Source organism: Moschus berezovskii, chromosome 7 (assembly GCF_049115385.1).
Source record: "Moschus berezovskii isolate FMDL1 chromosome 7, NW_MosBer_1.0, whole genome shotgun sequence".
NCBI classification, from domain to species: domain Eukaryota; kingdom Metazoa; phylum Chordata; class Mammalia; order Artiodactyla; family Moschidae; genus Moschus; species Moschus berezovskii.
The window spans coordinates 70,022,654-70,045,950 of NC_142466.1; the positions used below are offsets into that span (position 1 = coordinate 70,022,654).

The 23,297-nt window shown below is 40.3% G+C and overlaps 1 protein-coding gene across 4 annotated transcripts in view; it reads left to right on the forward strand.

Annotated features, from left to right (window-relative positions):
• Window positions 1-16,925, forward strand: part of TDRD7 (tudor domain containing 7) — a 91,719-nt gene extending 74,794 nt beyond the window's left edge. For all 4 annotated transcript variants that reach the window (XM_055427095.2, XM_055427096.2, XM_055427097.2 and 1 more), the window contains 5 exons: window positions 4,931-5,065; window positions 7,138-7,248; window positions 9,573-10,075; window positions 14,297-14,457; window positions 16,443-16,925. In XM_055427095.2, coding sequence (XP_055283070.2) covers window positions 4,931-5,065; window positions 7,138-7,248; window positions 9,573-10,075; window positions 14,297-14,457; window positions 16,443-16,663 — 1,131 coding nt within the window. In that variant the 3' untranslated portion in view covers window positions 16,664-16,925. The remainder of the gene's footprint in view (window positions 1-4,930; window positions 5,066-7,137; window positions 7,249-9,572; window positions 10,076-14,296; window positions 14,458-16,442) is intronic.
• The last annotated feature ends 6,372 nt before the right edge of the window (window positions 16,926-23,297 follow it).

Below are 23,297 nucleotides of genomic sequence, written 5' to 3' on the forward strand. Positions count from 1 at the left end.
TGTGTGTATGTGTGTGTGATGTATTTTGGAGGGAAAATATTCATAATTTTCATAAGATTGTGAAAAAAACCAACCCTAAGAAGGTAAGAATCATTCTTTTATCAAGTTTTAATACAACATAGTAACATTTTGATAACTTAATTGTACTGATTTTCCCTTTTAGTAAATCTTAATCATGACCACTTCAATAAAAGCATCAATTTTGAAATAATTATTGTCATTAATGTGAATGTATCATAGAAAGTTGAGATCTGGGTATATGATTAAAAGTTCTATGCTTAGCTATAAACTTCAAAGCATGACTTGTTAAAAATAACACAACATTATTTGAATTTTAAAGCTCTGTGCTGTCTAGTGTATAATGTATAAATGCTTAATTTTTAAGCCTTTTATTTTAAAATAATTTCAGACTTTTAAAAAGTTGCAAAAATATTTCAAAGAGTTCCCATATACCTTTTCCTTTTACCCGCCATCGCCAATTGATAGCATCTTGTATAACCATCATCAAAACCAGGAAATTAACATTGGTGCAATATTATTAACTACTCTGCAGAACACACTGACATTCCCAGACTGTCCACCAGTGTCCTTTTTCGGGTCCTCCAAGTTGTGTTTAGTTGTTCTGTCTTAGTTTCCTCTAACCCGACAGTTGCTCAGTCCTTGTTGTTTGTGGCCTTTTGAAGTATAGCAGTATTTTGCAGAGTATCTCTCAACTTTAGTTTCTCCGTGTGTATAATCAGGTTATACCTTTTTGGCAAATACCTTCTCATTGCATGCTCAGATATTATAGATAAATATCTAGTATTATTTTTATTGCTATCAAATTGTGATTATCTACCTTTTGGGTAGCAGAGATATTCATTCTCTTAATGATGCCTAGAAAGGGAAAGAAAGATGATTAATGAAAAGCAGATTCTGTGTTTAAGTGATATATTTGCTCTTGACATTTTAGCTTGTCTAACTTTAGCACATACATATTCTGAAATTATTCCATGCATCCAGCCAACTTTATTCAATGCAGAGGCCATTACTCTCCATTTCCCTGTAGAAGTGATCAGCCTTCACTCTGCACCATCTTCCAGTCACTCTTCAGTCACTGACACTTGACTTCTGCCCACACTCCATCAGAGAGCCTGTTCTTGTAAAAGCATCTTTATTATGCAGTCAAGTTAGTATTCCAGGTCTTGTCTTTCCAAACCTCTTTGCATCAAATAGTGGTGAAACTTGAAATTCTCTTCTCACTAAACTACCATATTATCAGTTGCTAATGATTCTTTCTCTTATTTTTCACCCAAAACCTCCCTCCATCCCCACTTCTGAAATGCCAGTGTCAGTGTCCCCAAGTCCTGTCTTGGATTATCAGTTTTCTTGGCCTCTTTATCCTTCTGGGTAATCCTATCTTTTAGTTTCAGGTACCATTTCAGCCCTAATGACTTCCAAATTCATTTTCCAGCCCCTCATGAACTGTAGATTTAAGCAAAAAGCCAGCCTAATTGTTCATGTCACAAACTTTAAGTTCTCTGTGTCTGAAACCAAAATACTTTATCCCCATCCTTACCTTTCTCCCGTGTCTCAGTTTTAGTGGTACCTCCCTTTGTGCAGCCATTCAGGCTGTTTCTTAAAGAGTTACCATTGAATCCTGCATCTTCCTCAGCCCCGCAATGTAACTTATCACCAAATGCTGCTGATTTTACATCGTTGTCAATTCTTGCCCAGATCACTGCAGTACCACGCCAACTGTTTCCTCTGCCTTTACCGCTGTCTTCCTCAAGTCAAGCTCTGTACCACTGAGAGTGAGCAACCCAAAATGCAAATAGTAACACATCCAGCTTATGATGAGATTTACTGTTTCCACAGCACTACTTGTTGTTTATTAAACATAACTGATCTCATTTAATGTTTGCAAAACCCTATTATCCCTGTTTGTACTGATGAGGAAAGTGACTCAGCTAACAAGTAGGGTAATTGACATGTAACTGTCTGAGCCACCAGGGAAGCCCAAAATCAAATCTATCAGCTCCCAAAGCCCTCATTAGCAATTTTATAAAGTTGACCACCTCATTCTTCTACTTAAGGCTTGACTGGCTCTAATCTGCAGGTAGAGTCTCAGTTCTTGAAGACATGTCTGGCTCTGCTGACCTTCCCTTTGCCTGTCTCCCAGCCTCACCTGTTGCCTTGGCTGGCCTCTCACTTGATGCTCTAATGTAACCACAATGCTTGTAGTCACCACATGTGAGAAATATGTGTGTACCTTTGCCCATCCTCTCCCCTCTATTTGAATTGTCACAATTAGCCTCTAACTAAACTACCAATCAATCTGGTTTACTCCCATTCATCATTTAAGGTCCAGCTCTGAAAGGACATAAATTTGTGAAACTTATGAAACTTCAGTTTGTGAAAAAGGAAATACACGTGTCTAATAAATATGATTATTTCTTAAAGTGACAAAAATTTACACAACTTAAATTATCCAAAGTGATTTGTTACAATGGACAGACTTAGGTAAAATTACACAGAAGACAAATGACATGAAATATTTTTATGAGACATGTGAAAGGCAGTCAACTATGAAATAGTATCTACAAACGTTGTAATTTTTGTAAATCTAATTTTTGTGAATCATAGATAAAAGACTGGACAGATAACTGAAACCTATAGTAGATGACGAGTGATTTTTATATCATTCTTTTTAAGTATCTAAATTTTCTGTTCCATTCCATTCCATCCATTCAGTCACTCAGTCGTGTCCGACTCTTTGCGACCCGTGGACTGTAGCCTACCAGGCTTCTCCATCCATGGGATTCTCCAGGCAAGAATACTGGAGTGGGTTACCATTTCCTTCTCCAGGGGATCTTCCCGACCCAGGGATCGAACCCGGGTCTCCCGCACTGGGGGCAGACGCGTTAACCTCTGAGCCACCAGGGAAGCCCAAATTTTCTGTAGTGTAGGCATTTTACTAAAATAAGAAAAGTAAATTTTGGGAAAAAAGTACCAATTCTAGGCTTTCCTTCCTCCTGAAAGCTAGCTCTAACACCTACCTCCTGCAGAGTCAGTTAACTACCCTGTGTGTTATCATAATACCCCATGCATATCTTCATTATCACCCTTACTAGTATAGTATGGCATGTATTTGTCTCTTCTCTCACAGCACTAGGAGCTCTTTGAAAAGGGGTGGTATATCTCTGTAGCCCAGTTATGCCTGGATATGACAGGCATCCATACCAATGTATATATTCGGTATATGTGTATGAATAAATGAATACATTTTAAAATATTGCTCCATGAGACTGTTTGTGTTTATCATGTCTTAAGAAGTTTAGAAATTTATGCTATTAATCAGGCATTACCTGGGGCAGTAGAAAAAGGCTTCACTTTTGGTGAATCTGACTTCAACTTGAGAGTGGCCCAGTTCTTGACAGTCATCGTATTGAAAGCACCACCACCATGCTTAGGCAGTGGTTAGTGCAGTTGTAGATGTGAAATCTTAGCCCAGATAACCACCCCAGTGGGGTTGTATTTGGCCAATGTAAATATTTAATGGGCTTTTCTGATGGTGAAGAGAAAGCCTTTCAGCAGGTAAAGAATCCACCTGCAGTGCAAGAGACACAGCAGACACAGGTTCAATCCCTGGTTCAGGAAGATCCCCTGGAGGTGGGCATGACAACCTACTCCAGTATTCTAGCCTGGAGAACCCCATGGACTGAGGAGCCTGGCGGGCTCCAGTCCAAAGAATCATAAAGAGTTGGACAGCTGAGCAACCAAGCACAAACACACACAAATATTTAACAATGGCAAATACCACAATGGCATTTAAGGGGAGTATTAGGGGAGACTGGACTTCCCTGGTGGCTCAGACGGTAAAGTGTCTGTCTATAATACGGGAGACCAGGCTTCAATCCCTGGATTGGGAAGATCTCCTGGAGAAGGAAATGGCAACCCCACTCCAGTATTCTTGCCTGGAAAATCCCATGGATGGACAAGCCTGGTATTCTACAGTCCATGGGGTCACAAAGAGTCGGACACAACTGAGCGACTTCACTTTAGGGGAAACTGGGCATTTAAAGATACATCCAGAATCTTATATTGTGATGTTGCCATTTGACCACAGGTAATTATTCAGTATTCTTGGGCTTCTCTGGTGGCTCAGATGGTAAAGAATCTGCCTACAATGAGGGAGACCTGGGTTTGATCCATGGGTTGGGAAGATCCCCTGGAGGAGGGCATAGCAACCCACTCTAGTATTCTTGGGCTTCCCTGGTAGCTCAGCTGGTAAAGAACCCGTCTGCAATGCAGGAGTCCCCAGTTCAATTCCTGGATGGGGAAGATCCCCTGGAGGAAGGATAGGCTACCCACTCCAGTATTCTGGGACTTCCCTAGTGGCTAGATGGTAAAGAATCCACCTGCAATGTGGGAGACGACTTTTTTAGTTCCAATTTTTAGTTAGGCCAAATGATACAAATTATCATTACGCTTTCTGACTAGGCTACAAAATAGCAAAATATGTTTTAAATATATATAGTATTTACCTACTACAAGTGAAATTCTGTCTCTGAATTATATTAATTTCCTGATTACTGAGACACAATAGTTTTTTTCTCCCTCATGTGCTAATATTTTGGAGAACAGACTGCATCTTATACTCAACAATGTATAATGATATACCAAATTGTTTTATAATCAGTAGTTTCCTAGAGTTGCAAACATAGTAATTTTTACTGTATTTATGAATTAACAGCAAGATGTCAATTCTACTGTAAAAGAATACCTATTTGGGAAACAAGTACATTTTAAAATAAGAGAAAATTTAACCAGCATATAGTCTTTGTTGTTTTTTATAATGCATTTTAGAGTTGTATGGAATGAAATTGAACAGAACAATTTTGGCCTGTTGGATATGCTAATAAATCAGCCAACACTTGTCTCTTCACAGATCACAAATGTGCACAGCAGCCGGGCCCTTGATGTTCAGTTCCTGGATGCTGGCACTGTGACGTCTGTGAAAGTGTCTGAGCTCAGGGAAATCCCCCCTCGGTTTCTCCAAGAAATGATCTCAGTGCCACCTCAGGTACTGTATGTACAGCCTGGAAGACTGACTGGAGGGAATTTGAACACATTCATAATCACATTGTGAGATGCTCTCTCAGGTTTTGATAATGATTGAGCTTACAGCAAAACTGGAAATGATCCAAATGTGGAGTGGCTGACTGGGTTTTAGATGTAAAATTTTGCTTAGACAAGAAGGCCAGTCAGAGAATGTTGTTTGATAAATGTTTTTTCAAGCGTGTTGAGTCATCAGGCTATATTGTCCAATTAGAGATTCTATTTTAATAATTAGATGACTCTGCTGGCTTCTATACAGTTTCAGGATATTACATGTCGATATTTACTTCCTGAGTTCTTAATTAAGTATCCTGTCTTGGATATGTTTATATTTAACCTTTTCCGCATAGGTTTTGGGGGCTTGCCTGATAGCTCAGTTGATAAAGAATCCGCCTGCAATGCGGGAGACCCTGGTTTGATTCCTGGGTCGGGAAGATCCACTGGAGAAGGGATAGGCTACTCACTCCAGTATTCTTGGGCTTCCCTTGTGGCTCTGCTGGTAAAGAATCTGCCTGCAATGCATGAGACCTGGGTTCTATCCCTGGGTTTGGAAGATCCCCTGGAGAAGTATTCTGGCCTGGAGAATTCCACGGACTGTATAGTCCACAGGGTTGCAAAGAGTCGGACATTACCAAGCGACCTCCACTTCACTTCCATAGGTTTCAGTGAAAAGATGAACTGCAGTCTATCATTCCTCTCTTGATGATGAGAAGTTTGAACACCTCTGGCCTCTGTACCCCTTGTTAGAATACCCATCCAGGGCCAGCCTTACCTAGAAAAGGTTCCCGGGGCTGGAGGGGAAAGGGGATCTGTCCTACTGCTTCTGAGTGTCTGAAGATTATGCAAAGTGTACCTTCTTGGTTAAAGTCACTATAATTTTTTCTATTAACCTTACTGGATTTGTTATTTGTTAATTGTGAAGTTGGGAGAACTTTATAACCAGCTAGGCCAAGCCTCTGGCTAACAGCATCTCCCTAAGAGGTTGAGAGTAGCAAACGGATGGTCTTTGGCCAAGGCTGACCCATGAATATTGATCTGAGCTGTCGGCTCATATAGTGCTTTAAAATGTTAGTCATTTGCTCCTATCTTCTGAAACTAGAAAATGTGACTCTACTGAGCAGTCCCTTTCATAGGACAGTGCTCTAAAGGAGCTTGGGAGTGCCATTCTCTGTAGGGGAGGGTGCGAGCTCTCCAGTGCCCAGGCCCCAGCCGGCCTGCCTCACTCCCTCATGCCTTCCAGGTAGAGTCTGCTCTCAGTGATCTCCCCACCCAGAAAGGAGCCTCATCCAAGGGGCACAGTGGGAGACTGGGGGCCCTCAAGGGTGAAGAGAGGTGTGACAGTGAGGGTGGGGCTCAGAGAGGAAAGGAGGAATGTAAGAATCCTGGAAATAAGTTTGATCTCCTTCACAAAATTGCCTCCATCAATTTAAAGGCTCCCATGACACTGGAGGGAGTCCCTGGGATAGAACCCAGGTCTCCCACATTGCAGGTGGATTCTTTACTAGCTGAGCTACAAGGGAAGCCCTCCTCAAGAAAGTGAGCACAAGTGCCTGGGGTACTCCAGAAATGCTTCATTCAGCAGTAAATCTCCACAAAGAGTTCTACAGTGAGTCAGGTTTTCTCCAAATGACACTTCATTTTTTTTTTTTTAAGTTGGACTTAGAGGGAAGACTTCAATATAAGCCCTAATCTTGTCTTCATGACTTTGTGACCTTACTTATACAGGTTAGTATGTCTGAGTCTGTTTCACCATCTATAAAATCAGATGGCAACACTAGCCTGCCAGTATTGTATTGTGTTGTAGGGTGAGAAGTCCATACCAGGCCTTTATAACCCTGGCTTATAGGAATAAAGATAATGGTAGTAATATAAATAGGAACACAGACGCTCCAGCCCAAGAGCTGTGATTGTCACTATTAGCTGTTGCTTGCTTTCTATCTTGGTAACATTTGACTTGTATGAAAATAATATTGACGTTACTCTTAAGTACCTATTTTAAGATGGTGTGCCCTCTTTTCCATTGTGTTTTCTTTTCAGGCTATCAAGTGCTGTTTAGCAGATCTTCCACAATCTATTGGCATGTGGACCCCTGATGCTGTGCTTTGGCTAAGAGATTCTGTTTTGAATTGCTCAGACTGTAGCATTAAGGTTAGTTATCTTAATGGTCTTGATAAATGGGAGCTTGTCAGCCAAAAGGACTCATTTGGTTTTTGTGAAAGAATTTTATCTTCCTGTAAACTGATGCTTTCACATCTGACACACTTTTGTAGTTAGGAGATTGATTACATGTGTAGCTATGACACATTTTGTGATTTAATTTTTATTTAAGAATTTATCCTGAATCTGCAGTATTATGATTAAACCTTTTATATAATTTTTTTATTATTAATAAAGTAGCAGATAGTTTTCAGCTCTTAATTTGCTCCATGATAAGGAATTAAGTACCCAACGAAGGACCACATATCTCTCTCTCTTTTTTTTTTCTTTAAGATTTATTTATTTATGTTTATTTTTTTGGCTGTGTTGGGTCTTCATGCTGCACAAGCTTTTCCATAGTTGTGGGGAGCAGGGGCTATGCTTTGCTGCGGAGCAAGGACTCTAGCGCACTGGCTCAGTAGTTGTGGCACATGAACCTAGTTGCTCCACAGCATGTGGGATCTTCCCAGACCAGGAACTGAACTGGTGTCCCTTGCATTACAAGGTGAATTCTTAATCACTGGACCACCAGGGAAGCCCTGGACCATATATTTCTTGATAAATGTTTTTAAAGACCATTTAAGTAAGTCCAGAATGTCTTTTTTTTTCCTAAAGTAAAATGAATTATCAACAAGTTTTGCTTATAATCTTGGTTTTTTGTCTGTTTTCCTAAAACTTATATAAACTGCTTTCTTTCTTTCACTGGTCCAGTGATTAAGAATCCACCTTGTAATGCAAGGGACACCAGTTCAATTCCTGGTCTGGGAAGATCCCACATGCTGTGGAGCAACTAAGTTCATGTGCCACAACTACTGAGCCAGTGCGCTAGAGTCCTTGCTCCGCAACAAGAGCGTAGCCCCTGCTCTCCACAACTATGGAAAAGCTTGTGCAGCATGAAGACCCAACTTTCACACTCTTCAATCTTTATATCAAAAACACTGCTCATATTTCCAAGAATAGAAATGTAACATTAAAAAAATGTAAGATAGTATTTCTCTGTTTTAACTAATGTAAATAGTGTTATCATTTTATATAAGCATGTAACAGTTAACAGTGAAATGTCCTTGAGAAATCTTTTCTTGAAGATCTCTCAGTTATTCTAGCCCACACTGATTTTCCTGTCTTCATTCTCCTCTAGGGCTTATCATGTACAGTCACACAGTTATGTACCATTTTGTATTCTTTAGTTGCCACACGAATATTGTTTTCTCAGCTACATTTTCAGCTCCTAAAGCCAGGGTATTGGTCAATAAAAATATTTTTAGTGGTTGATGATTGAAATAGCATTTCTGTACCATTAATATCAAAATGAATTAACAGTTAGTACTTCATTAACCCTCCAAAGAATGAATTTAAATTGACTCCTCTTGCTACGGGAAAACTTTTAAAGTAAATGACTTTAGAAGGATTGCCATGTTGGTGTTTCCTTGTCTTCATGTCTGTGTTCCTGCCTTTCATTTCTTAGCCCAGTTTGATAAAAGATAGAAGTATCTCATTTTTGTTGTTCCTAAGATAAACCAGAGGAGCTGGTGAGAAGAATTAACAGACACCCAGCCCTCGGGGGCACACAGCAGCCTAGTCCCAGTTACCAGCGTGTGGGGCATCTGTACAGACTCTCCCACTGCCAACAGAAGAATGTAGACAGGTCGTTGTCGGTCTCCTGGGCAAAAAGTGCAAAATGGTGACTAATTTTGGCCTATTCAATGGAGCTTTCTTCCTCTTTTTCTCCCAAGACTCCTCTCCTCTTATGTAGCTAGGGAAGAGGAAGAGGGGTGAGAAGAGATATTAGGACCAAATAAGGAATTTGGACCCAGGAAAGGCAAAGCTTTTTCTCCCCTCCCACCTGAGGATGCACCAGCACTAAGCAGAATGCTTATAGGATGTTTTGCTCTTTGTATTGTTTTTATTGTTGAAGTTGGATGATGAGCACATGATAGTCTTTCTACTTGGAGTGTTTTAACATCTCGTTAATTTTAAAAAGTTAGTCATGATAATTGGACTCAGACCTTTAGCAAGTCATAGGTATTTTCAGCTTTTGGAGGTTAGTAAATTTTCCATTTCTACAAGGTGCTACTGGTTTCTAGACTGCTTGGACCTACAAGCTTATTCTTTGCTCCAGCTGTGATAGACAACTCATCTGACCTTAAATAAACTGGTTTTTAGCAAGTTGGGTTTTTTGCAGAGTATTGTTTTTAATATTTAAAGTTAACATAATGACCTCTAGGAATCCAGCATGAACTTGGATTTCTTAAATTGGTCTTTTGTGTTTTCCAAAGGTTACAAAAGTGGATGAAACCAGAGGTATCGCACATATTTATTTATTCACCCCCAAGAACTTCCCCGATCCTCACCGCAGTATCAATCGCCAGATTACAAATGCAGACTTATGGAAACATCAGAAGGATGTGTTTCTGAGTGCCATATCCGGTGGAGCCAGCTCCCCCAACACCAAAAGTGCAAACACCCCCATTTTGGGCAACACTGGAGAGAATTTCAGAAAGAGCCTCACGGATGTCCTCAAGAAGTCTGTGGTCAACCACCCCAGCTCTTTCTTTACAAAGGAACTGCCACCTCCTGTCCACTTATCCAAGCCAGGGGAACACATGGATGTGTACGTGCCTGTGGCCTGTCACCCCGGCTATTTTGTCATCCAGCCATGGCAAGAGATACACAAGCTGGAAGTTCTGATGGAAGAGATGATTCTCTATTACAGTGTGTCTGAGGAGCGCCATGTGGCAGTGGAGAAAGACCAAGTATATGCTGCCAAAGTGGAAAATAAGTAGGTCCTTAGACAGAGCCTTTTATTCTCCTCCTAAGAAAAATCTGTAGAATGGTACCAAGAGTCCTTAATCCCTGCAGGGGGACTTGTGTTAGCCTCTCAGTCATGCCCAACTCTTTGGGATCCCGTGGACTGCAGCCCACCAGGCTCCTCACTCCACGGGATTTTCCAGGCAAGGATCCTGGAGTGCCATTTGGAATTACACAAATGGAAATTCTGAATGTGTAACAAGACCAGTGAATTATGTGATTTTCTAATATTTAAAATGATGTCGTTTAGCTGAAAATCTAATGACCATATTCCTGTTAAAACCTAATTATATCAGAAGTGAAGGTTTAAACATTTTTACTTTCCTGTGAGAGAAAATATTTAGTATTTGTATTTATTATTTAGGAAATAATATTTTTTATGGATGACTTTTAAATTTTAAAAATAAGATGTTTACTGGAGAAAATTTAGAAAATCCAAAAAAGTATAAGAAAACAAGGTCAGCCAACCAACATAACCCCTGTTAAACTACTTATGTATTTCTTCTAAGTTTTTCTCGTATACGTATTTCTACAATTAGTATATTACTATATGTAATTTCATACCTACTTTTTTCAGTTTAATATAATTCTGTGAACTGTTTTTCATGTGATATCATTTCTTCATAAACATTTTTAATGGCTAAATATTCTATCATAAAGAGAAATCATAATTTACTTACCATTTTGTTTTTTATAGATGTTTTTTTCCTCCCAGACTTTTCACTGTTGTAAATAATGTTGAACTGAAATCTTTGTTCAACTCTCTTATTTATGGGATAGATTCCTAGAAGAGAAATTACTTTTTTAAAGATTATAGCATTTTTTATATAGGCAGTTGGTTGCTTCCTAGAGAGCTTTTGCCACCTTTATAAGGTTCAACAATGCATATTTCACTGCTCTTTAGCCATGTTGTATTTCCCTGGTGGCTCAGACAGTAAAGTGTCTACCTACAAAGTGGGAGACCCGGGTTCAATCCCTGGGTCAGAAAGATCTCCTGGAGAAGGAAATGGGAACCCATCCCAGTATCCTTGCCTGGAAAATCCCATGGATGGAGGAGCCTGGTAGGCTACAGTCCATGGGGTCTCAAAGAGTCGGACACGACTGAGCGACTTCACTTTCTTTCTTAGCCATTGGACAGTGAGTCTTTGTTTAACACTTTCAGACTGTTTTCTCATGTTTGCACATTTGGATCCACACAAAGAACTGTCTCTCCCCTACCCTTCCTGACCCAGCATATACACAGGCACATACCCCTAAACTCAGTTTAAAAGATCAACTGCTTATTTTTTCTAGAAGGTACTTTCATTCACTCTTACGATAAATACCTTAACCATAGGCATTTATAGAATTTTGTTATTTTTGTGGGAGGAAAAAAAATTTTTAACTCAAAAATGAAAAGTATAATAGCTCTCATTTTGAAAAGCATTCAAGTTATATGTCACAGCTTTTGATCTTTAAAAAAATATTTTTACTATGTCATGTTATTTACAGTGGTAGGCATAAATGGGTTTCAATACAGGAACATAGCATAAATTTACCCTTCAGAATTGCTGTTGGATAGTTTAATCACAGTTAAAGCCAAAGTGATGCTAACTCTTATCTGAGGAGCAGATTAATGGTGACTAGTGGTGGGTAGGTCCTACTGGAGGGATCGGTCCTGTGAAGAGAACCCAAACACTGGAGACTATATTCAGGACTTCAGACTCCACCCCCACACCTCCATGGGTCTGACAGCTCTGCTGAGCCAGGACTCTTGGGTTAAATCAGTTAACTTGTCTTAGATAATCAAGGGATGCCTTATCTGTAGGAAGAGATTATCTAATATTTTTTGAAACTTTACAAACTGAATCCATTTAAAGTGCTTAGAGCATCTATCTTGCTTGCAACCCAGGACTATTTAAAAAACTTTGTTCTTAGCTCTGGCAAGTTAAGACTTAGGAATTTCACGTATACTTTCGATTACAGTGGTTTCCACAGTTATCCCAATATAGGAATAACCTAGACAACTTATTAAAAATGCAGGCTTCCCTTCCTTGCCCCTGGACTCCTGAGTCAGAATCTCTGACAGTGGAACCCCAGAATCTGTTTTAAGTAAACTCTCCAGGTGATCCACATGCAACCTTGTACTAAAATTGGTAATGTAGTCAAAACTGAAGCCTTATTTAAGCTGTTAGTTTTGAAAGTTGAAAGCTAAATAGAAATACAACATGTAGGTTTTCTGATGGTTCTCTCCTCACTGCTCTGTACCTCTTTTTTATAGACTGAAAGCACAGACCACTGTCAGTCATTTGCCTGGTACAGTTTAAAGACAGTGATATTGGTAGAAGCCAAATGTTTTTATCTCCTTTTATACTTACACAAATTAGCAGCCTGCACCAAACTGGCATTTCCACAAATGGAAATTTCTCTTCAGATTAAGTCTTATTTGCACAGCTTATCTTCATTTGAATAATACTTATGATAATGGCTACCATTTGCCAAGTGCCTGTTATATGCCAAATGAATGTGTTAGGTACTTAAAATGTATTATTTCTGCAAGTAAATTAAAACTAAACATTACGCATGAGGTGACAGAGGCACAGAGAGGTTAAATGAAGAGTCCAGAGTGACATGATGGGAACATGGCCCAGATGGGACACCAGCTCAGGTCTGTTTGGCCCCCAAAGCTCATGTACTTTTTATAATACCTTTTTGTGTCCCTACTGTCTCTGTGGTTCATGGATTATTGCTTGCTGCACTTTGGGCTTATCTGAAGGCTTCTGGAGTTCATCCCAGAAACTCAATCACATAGAATGTTTGAAGTCAGTCTCTGTAGCTTTCTTACTGTCGTTCATGCTCTAGCATCTGTGTGTGGGTTCCTGTACCTGCTTTCGCCCAGTGTGCACTGGCTGGAGAATCGGTTGCTCCAGCCAGCCCCAGCCCAGCGTGTGTTGCAGTGATGAGGCTGCTGTTCCACTGGGCTTGTGGCTGATAATCTTGTTTCGGAGGGTGGCTGGGTCTGCTGCCCAAGGCAGAGCCTGACCCACAGCTTTCTGGAGCAGAGACACTTTCATTTTAGACATTACTGACAGTCATCCTCTTCTTGGTATAATAATACTCTTTAATCATGTAATCAAGATACAGTACTTTAAAATGGTCCTATACCTAAACTTTGAAGTCTAGCTTTTTCTCATTTTGATTGAGATGATGTAGGTCCAGAGGAGGAACGTATATTCATGTGAATTTCTTTCTCACATCTTGAACTTGAGGTCTGAAATCGTACTCTTCTTCCTCCCTCCCCCCACCCCCACACACACTGTGCTCTCCCATCCTTTATGGTTCTTTATTTTGGGTGGTGGATTAAATTTTGTGTTTCATGTTATCTTGGGTTCGTAATTCCTTACTTGGCAAAATTGAAATGATCAATCAGTGTGCAAAACTTCCTGTCCTCTTTTCCCAGCCTGGCTTCCCAGTCTGACTGTCTCTTCCATTCCTCCACATTCCACTTTCCAGCGGCACAGTAGCCACCTCACTGCTCCATCCTGCCCTGCATAGTCTTCTTGTTTTTTTCTTTTCTCCTGCGTGTCTTCAGCCAGCCCTGGCTTGCTTTCCTCTTTCTGTCTTTCACACATGGCATCACTAAGTTGCATCCGACTCTTTGCAACCTATGAACTGTAGCTCACCAGACTCGTCTGTGCATGGGATGTTTCAGGCAAGAATACTGGAGTGGGTTGCCATTACCTCCTCCAGGGGATCTTCCCCATCCAGGGATTGAACCCAGTGTCTCCTGTACTGGCAGGTGGGTTCTCTACCACTGAGCCACCTGGAAAGCCCACCACACATGGACCTTGTTCCAAGCGTGTGGCCATCTCCTGTCTCCCCATCAGAGTGAAGGGATCCATTAGCCTTGTCCTGGTCTTCCTCCCTGCTACTGTTTCCTCCTGCTTAGAGCTGGTTCTCCTTTATTAGCTCCATGAGGCTTGTGAAAGGGAATTGAGTGAACAAATTCAATCAAATGAGCCAGTGGCAAAACAGAGAATAGTAACCTCTGGAAAAAGAAGAAGCAGTCTCCTAAAAACTTCTATAACAGTACAGTTTTATATTTTGATGAACGACATTTATATTAATTTTTCTTTTTATATATAAAAAAGTGTTCCCCTTAAAGCAAGTATTGACTTTGTTTTTCTTCTCTTTTAATCCGATGCACATCTAGGTGGCACAGGGTGCTTTTAAAAGGAATCCTGACCAATGGACTGGTGTCCGTGTATGAGCTGGACTATGGCAAGCATGAATTAGTCAACATGAGAAAAGTGCAGCCCCTGGCGGACATGTTCCGCAAGCTGCCGTTCCAAGCAGTCACTGCTCAATTAGCAGGTAAGTTCTGGGGAGTCTGAACATCATAGTTTTACAGTGTATTGTTGAACATTTGGGTTGTTTATGCTTTTATTGTAGTGTTAAAAAAAAGCCCACAGCTACATATACTAGCCAAAGTAAACAAACGGAAACAATGAAACAACCAACAGGAGGAGAGCATTGCACGATTAATATTTCATAATTTATCACATAGATTATAATGCATTTACAGAATGGACTTTCACAATTATGAAACATTCCTGGCTTGTAGAATATGACCATTTTCATGGCCAACATTTGCAATGCAACTAACAGCACAGAAGTGTGTGATTTTAGCACACTCACACCAGCCCATGACTGTCATAAAATCTGAGGAGCTAAACTAATAGGCATAGAGTGGTACTTCTTTATAATAGTATCTGATGAGATTCGTTTTATCTTCTATGAAAGCAGTGCAAGTGTCGGTGGCCCCTCCTTGAGCCCTCTACCAGTAGTTAACATGGGTGCCTAGCTGAAGCTCTACCCAGACAGCTGGAGGGTGTGGAGGTCAAGAGGGCTGAGGGGTGCCGACATCTCCAAGCATCTGGGCTGTGTGTCCTGCTGTGCCGGGATATGGGGGAGTTATGACCACATGTGCCACCCTTATTATTTGCCCCCCACTCACCCCATATACTTAGTAGTGGCAGAACTAACTTGATCTCAGAAATGAGAGCAATTGCGTATATAAATTCTTATTGACAGCTTTTATTAAAGAGATAGGGATAGATAGAGATGGTCTTATTTGCCAGTTTCTTTGTCTCCTCCTAGACTTCAAAGGAAACTCTTATGGTAGGCAAATGTAAATCAAAATTGGCATCTTATGCATGGCATGGCTACCATTGATCTCCTCTGAACTCAAAGGTCTAAATAATTAATGGTTACATTTTTCATTTTCACTTTTTAATGTCCAGTTGTTAAACATGACAGTCAAACCTTCCAGTGAAGGTGTCTCTGTGAGTGAGGGGTGCATAGCACCATCATCCCCACCCCCAGCTTCGTGGTCACAATCACTGGTGCTACTTGTGCAGGGGACTCTACAGCCACTTCTTGTCACTGAATTCGAACCATGCTGGGAGGTTTAGGCTCTGTTACCATCACTGAAGCAGTAGTTTACAGGCTATTCTAGGCTTCTCTCATCAGAAGTTCTTAATAATCCAAGAGTTTAGCCTACTCACTGATAGGTCTTTAAAATTATATATGAAACTTCCATACCTTCATCAATGTGGGGCATAATTTATAGTTTATCTAATCTAGCATAAGTGAACTTAATTTTTATTAGCTTAATAGTATTTCTTGAAAAATACATAACTCTTGTCTCAGTTTTAAAACCTAATTCAGAATTCTCTAACTTGAGCTCTCAAGTTTAAAAGTCATGGGGATTTATTAATAGATATGCATGAAATTTTAAATTCATCTGGTCCAACCACTTTATTTTGTGAGAAGTAAACTGAGGCCTGAAGGATTAGCTGGTTTCCCCAAGATCATACCATTTCATAGAGGAAGGGCTGGGAATAGTAACTGAATCTCTAGACTTTCATTCCAGTGCCTTTACCATGATGATGTATGTGACTTTAAACACTGGAAGTGTATTGATTTTTTTTTTTTTTTACTCTCTCTGGGTCATCAGAAAAAAATATGTGACTAAGAGAAATGTCATTGATATTGATATTTTTCTCATCATCATATACTTTAGGAAAATGGGCAGCCTTTATTATAACTTCATTTTATAAAATTCAAATGAAATTTGTGTCTGTAATTGAAGGTTTACAGGAGTAACCCATTTGGAATAGAAAAACTGTAAGCAAGACTATTTTGAGATTGCTTGGCATCTCTGTTTTCAGTTAGGCAAGTCTAACCTGGTATATTTAAGCTACTTTGCAACTGACTAAATAGTTTTCCATTATAACAGATCAAAGAAAGGCTCGTTTGACCCTTCACTGATCTTCGAATCCTTGTCTTTCTCTTAGGAGTGAAGTGTAACCAGTGGTCTGAGGAGGCTTCAATGGTGTTTCGAAATCATGTGGAGAAGAAACCTCTGGTGGCACTGGTGCAGACAGTTATAGAAAACACTAACCCTTGGGACCGGAAAGTAGTGGTCTATTTAGTGGACACATCGTTGCCAGACACAGATATCTGGATTCATGATTTTATGTCAGAGTATCTGGTAGAGCTTTCAAAGGTCAATTAATCACTGATTCTGAGACCTTGACAACTAATTCAGATTTTTTAGCAATAACAAAAATGTAGTAGGCTTTTAAAAAAAAATTACCTCTGCTACATGGCTTTGACTGCTGTGGGAAATTGAAAAGAACATGCTTTTTTTTTTTTTAAGCTTATGTTTGATGAAAGATATTTAACGGGTTTTGTCTTAATGGAGTTGACTTTTCAAAGAGAATTGCACTTGAATTACTACTATAATATTAGAATTAAAATGTTTATCAATACAAAAACTGATTATCTTATAATTTCTCGGCTTTATGATCTTAAAGACCCCTTGCCCTTTCCTGTTCATGTTTTCTTCCTTGTTGTGCTCAACTCTTCTCCAGTTAGCTTGAGAATTTCATGATTTAACCCTGCCGTAGAGTAGTGGTGGGTCCCAAAGCAGGTGATCACACCACCATGTAAAGTCTCTCCCAAGTCTTCAGCACATCAGCATTACTACTAGTGGTGCTGCTAGAGGAACAGCCCAGGCAAACCAGCACATCCCTCACCCCAGATCACCCCAAATCTCGAGTAACTTCTCATTGCCCAGAGAGTGTGGGCCGAGAACCCAGACCTTCTACCATCTCCCTGCCCAACCTCACTGTCCACTGCTTCTCCCTGCACTGGTCACACTGAATGTTCATCTGGTTCCCAAACCTATGCATGCTCATCCAGAACTGCTGATGTTCTAAAGCAAGTCTTCCTCCCCTCCAGACCACTCTTGCTGTCTTCCCTCAGCCTGCAACTTACTTTGTCTCCACCATTCTTGTCTGTTGGTATCCTCCCTGACTTCCCAGGCTTATCTGGTTCCACTCCCCGATTCCCCTCCTGCTGCTGCTGCTAAGTCACTTCAGTCGTGTCCGACTCTGTGTGACCCCATAGACGGCAGCCCATCAGGCTCCCCCGTCCCTGGGATTCTCTAGGCAAGAACACTGGAGTGGGTTGCCATTTCCTTCTCCAATGTGTGAAAGTGAAAAGGGAAAGTGAAGTCGCTCAGTCATGTCTGACTCGTAGCAACCCCATGTACTGCAGCCTACCAGGCTCCTCCATCCATAGGATTTTCTAGGCAAGAGTACTGGAGTGGCTTGCCATTGCCTTCTCCGATTCCCCTCCTACTTCATTGTATTTCCAACTCTGCCTCTCATGGTGCCCAGACCTCACTGAGCTTCATACCATATCAATAGCTGTCTGCACCAATCACTCCAAATAGATTATGAGCACCTTGAGGGAGGGAGGGAGGGAAGGAGGTATCTTAGTCATCTGTATCCTGGTAAATATTTGACAACTGGTTCTAGTGGGTATGTGTGGGGGCTGATTTGATTTGTAGTGAGCCTTGATTTGTAGTATCTGATGATTCCCGTGTTTAAATATTCCTACTGTTGTTGAGTTCCAGGTAACAATGTGAGTTGGGAAAAGATGCACCCAAGTGGCTCTTGTGAACTCTCGGATGGTGAACTCAGTTTGACTGGGAAGCTTAAAATTTTGATTTTGAACATATAATGAGTTTAGGCTAGTTGACCTCTGTGTGACGATATGCATAAATAATTAGAAATATAGAGTGGATTTCAGGGCCAGAGATAAAAATTCTTAAATATTTAGACCAGGCCAGAGATAAAAATTCTTAAAGTCATTTACTTATTTTTATTTGTTAACATCTAGGAAAGGTAAGAGAAGGCAATGGCACCCCACTCCAGTACTCTTGCCTGGAAAATCCTACAGGAGCCTGGTAGGCTGCAGTCCATGGAGTCGCTAACAGTTGGACAAGACTGAGCGACTTCACTTTCACTTTTCACTTTCATGCATTGGAGAAGGAAATGGCAACCCACTCCAGTGTTCTTGCCTGGAGAATCCCAGGGACGGGGGAGCCTGATGGGCTGCCGTCTATGGGGTCGCACAGAGTTGGACACGACTGAAGTGACTTAGCAGCAGCAGCAGCATGAAAGGTAAGAACAGAAAGAATACCAAATATTTTAAATTTTAAATGTAAAATGTGTTGAAATTATCTTTCTAGCTTTTTAAAATTTACATTTAGCATTTATAATTAAAGTGATTCAAAATTCAGGAATGATTATCCCAGTGATTTAAATAATCATTTATGATAAAAACATTCCAATACATAAATATTTAAGTAAAATAAAGTAGTATAAACTTTTTTTTAATAATGGTTTCTTTTTCTAATAACAACCAAAGAAAAACCCACAAATATCTTCAAATTGTCTACAGGAAAGAAAAAGGTGGTTTCTACTACTTCACTAACTTTAGGAATGTTTCTGTTACTTTTTAAATAAACAATTAATTGCTGATATAACTGAAAAGTTAACCTAGTACTGAAACAGTTTGACAGACAAATGAGACTTGCCCCCTACCTCATACCATATTCAAAAGTCAATTCCAGGTAGACTGAAAGCCTGAAAGTGAAAGGAAGGAAGGAAGATAACACAGAAAACTACCTTTATAATCCAGGAGCAGGAAGGATGCCTTAAACTGGATGCACAGAGTGCTAACAATCAAGGAAAAGACTGACCCTTGAACGTGATGAAGGGAGGGCGTTTAGTGGTGCCAGCCCTCCCTGCTGTGGAAAATTCCTGTGTAACTTCACAGTTGGATGTCCTCATATATGGGGTTCCTCCATGTCTGTGGTTCCACATCTTCAGGTTCAACTGTCCAGAGATGGTACAGTACCATAGTATTTTCTGTTGAAGAAAGTCCATCTGTATATGGGCTTGCACAGTCAAACCTGTGTTGTTTAAGGGTCAGCTGTACTAGACAACATTGAAATGAAGAACATCTGTGCATTGAGCACATTATTATGAAGGTGAAAAGGCAAAGCACAGATTTGAGGATATATACATACACACACACACAAGAAAAACAGATTACATACATTCAATAAAGTATCCAGAAGCAAAATGGGCAATACATCTGAACAAACACTTCACAAAAGGGGAACTCCAGCTGGGCCGTAAACATGAAAGATGCTCAACCCATAGGACACAGGGAAATGCAAATTCAAACCTCAATGAGATACCGCTACTCAAATGCCAGAATGGGGAAAATGTTTCTATTTCTGTTAATTCCAAGTGTGTTGAAGATGTGTGCACTTGTGCAGGGAGATGCTGGTAAAGAAAGTTCACAGCTAAACATCTGTAATACCTAAAACCCAGAAATAACCTATAAGTCCATTAATAGGAAAATGGATCTTTTTAAAAACTGATATATTCATCCAATGGAAACCTCTGCAGCAATGAGAGTAAACAAACTACAGTCATGTGAACCAACACAGATTAATGTTAAAACACAGAGTTGAGCAAATGAATATAAACCGTGGGGGAAAGAGGCAAGTAAGGAAGTGATTACCATACAAGTAAAGAAAGTGGGAACTTTAGGAGGGAGTTGTGACCCAGAAGAGCACAGGCTGACTTTTGCCAGCAGTGTTGCCTGCAACAGGTGTTTGAATGATAAAAATTGTGGACTTTCTTGGTGGTCTGTGGTTAAGAATCCACTTGCCAATGCATTGGGGAAATGGGTGTGATCCCTCGTCCGGAAAGATCCCACATGCCACGGGGCAACTAACCCGTGTGCCCCAACAACTGAAGCCTGCCCACTGTGGAGCCCGTGCACCACAAGAGAAACCACGCAAGGAGAAGCCCACACACCCCAACTAGAGTTGCCCCTGCTCACTGCAACTAGAGAAAGCCTGCGTGATGCAACAAAGACCCAGTGCAGCCAAGAATAAATATAAATTTGAACCTGCACACTTACATATATGCCCTTTTCTCAAATGTTTGATTCCACAACAAAAGGTTTTAAAATTTTAAATCTGAAATATGAAAGCATTGCACTGTTTAAAAATACAGGGTACGTGCCCCTTGACAAGAGTATTTTCTTATAGCCTTGAGGGTTTTGCAATGTAGGAATACATTTCGTGGAAGAAGAGTTTTCAAAGGTGTTTCTCATTACTGATCAATACACCAATATTAAAAAGTTTATGTTAACAGGCTCTACCCCATCAGAAACTTTCCTATGATAATCCAAAGATACATTCTGTCTACACAAACTCCTTTTTATGAGCCATGTTTAAAATTAAAACACTTAAAGTTTCTGTTTGTGTTAAAGTGGTTTGTTCTGGAAAACACATTTGGCTTTTAAGAAGGTGAGGCTTTTGAACACAAAAGTAAAAATAAACAAATGGGACTACATCAAACTAAAAACCTTTTGCCCAGTAAAGGAAATTCATCAACAAAACAAAAAGGCCACTTACTGAATGGGAGAAAATATTTGCAAATGATATATACAGTTATGGGTTGAGGAGGCCTTACAAATAGCTGTGAAAAGAAGAGAAGCAAAAAGCAAAAGAGAAAAGGAAAGATATACCCATTTGAATGCAGAGTTCCAAAGAATAGCAAGGAGAGATAAGAAAGCCTTCCTCAGTGATCAATGCAAAGAAATAGAGGAAAACAATAGAATGGGAAAGACTAGAGATCTCTGCAAGAAAGTTAGAGATACCAAGGAAACAAATCATGCAAAGATGGGCACAATAAAGGATAGAAATGGTATGGACCTAACAGAAGCAGAGGATATTAAGAGGTGGCAAGAATACACAGAACAACTGTCTTAAAAAGATCTACACGACCGTGATAATCATGATGGTATGATCACTCACCTAGAGCCAGACATCCTGGAATGCGAAGTCAAGTGGGCCTTAAGAAGCATCATTACAGAGTTAGTGGAGGTGATGGAATTCCAGTTGAGCTATTTCAAATCCTGAAAGGTGACGCTGTGAAAGTGCTGCACTCAATATGCTAGCAAATTTGGAAAACTCAGCAGTGGCCACAGGACTGGAAGAGGTCAGTTTTCATTCCAATCCCAAAGAAAGGCAATGCCAAAGAATGCTCAAACTACCACACAGTTGCACTCATCTCACACGCTAGTAAAGTCATGCTCAAAATTCTCCAAGCCAGGCTTCAGCAATCCGTGAACTGTGAAATTCCAGATGTTTAAGCTGGTTTTAGAAAAGGCAGAGGAACCAGAGATCAAACTGCCAACATTTGCTGGATCACCGAAAAAGCAAGAGAGTTCCAGAAAAACATCTATTTGTGCTTTATTGACTATGCCAAAGCCTTTGACTGTGTGGATCACAATAAACTGTGGAAAATTCTGAAAGAGATGGGGATACCAGACCACCTGACCTGCCTCTTGGGAAACCTGTATGCAGGTCAGGAAGCAACAGTTAGAACTGGACATGGAACAACAGACTGGTTTCAAATAGGAAAAGGAGTATGTCAAGGCTGTATATTATCACCCTGCTTATTTAACTTATATGCAAAGTACATCATGAGAAACTCTGGGATGGATGAAGCACAAGCTGGAATCAAAAGATTGCCGGAAGAAATATCAATAACCTCAGATATGCAGATGACACCACCTTTATGGCAGAAAGTGAAGAAGAACTAAAGAGTCTCTTGAAGAAAGTGAAAGAGGAGAGTGAAAAAGTTGGCTTAAAGCTCAACATTCAGAAAACTAAGATCATGGCATCCGGTCCCATCACTTCACAGCAAATAGATGGGGAAACAGTGGAAACAGTGTCAGATTTTATTTTGGGGGTCTCCAAAATCACTGCAGATGGTGATTGCAGCCATGAAATTAAAAGACACTTACTCCTTGGAAGGAAAGTTATGACCAACCTAGACTGCACATTAAAAAGCAGAGACATTACTTTGCCAACAAAGGTCCGTCTAGTCAAGGCTATGGTTTTTCCCGTGGTCATATATGGATGTGAGAGTTGGACTGTGAAGAAAGCTGATCGCTGAAGAATTGATGCTTTTGAACTGTGGTGTTGAAGAAGACTTTTGAGAGTCCCTTGGACTGCAAGGAGATCAAACCAGTCCATCCTAGAGGAAATCAGTCCTGGGTGTTCATTGGAAGGACTGATGTTGAAGCTGAAATTCCAATATTTTGGCCATCTGATGTGAAGAGCTGACTCATTTGAAAAGACCCTGATGTTGGGAAAGATTGAAGGCAGGAGGAGAAGGGGACGACAGAGGATGAGATGGTTAGATGGCATCACCGACTCAATGGCCGTGAGATTGGATAAACTCTGGGAGTTGGTGATGGACAGGGAGGCGTGGTGTGCTGTGGTTCATGGGGTCGCAAAGAGTTGGACACGACTGAGCAACTGAACTGAACTGAACCCAAAATATACAAAGAACTCATACAACTTTTTTTTTAAATCCAATTTAAAAAATGGGCAGAAAATCTGAATAGTTGATTTTCCAAGGAAGACATATAAATGACCAATAAGCATATGAAAAGATGTTCAACATTACTAATCAGTGAAATACAAATCAAAACCTCAGTGAGCTCTTACTTCACATGTGTCAGAATGGCTATTATCAAAAAGACAATAAATAAGTGTTGGTGAGGATGTGGAGGAAAGGGAAGCCTAGTACAGTGTTCAGTCGCTCAGTCGTGTCCGACTCTTTGCAACCCCATGAATCACAGCACGCCAGGCCTCCCTGTCCATCACCAACTCCATTGGTGCAACTACTATGGAAAATGGTAGAGGTTCCTCAAAAAAATTAAAAGAACTACCATACAATCCAGCAAATTACCTCTGGGGA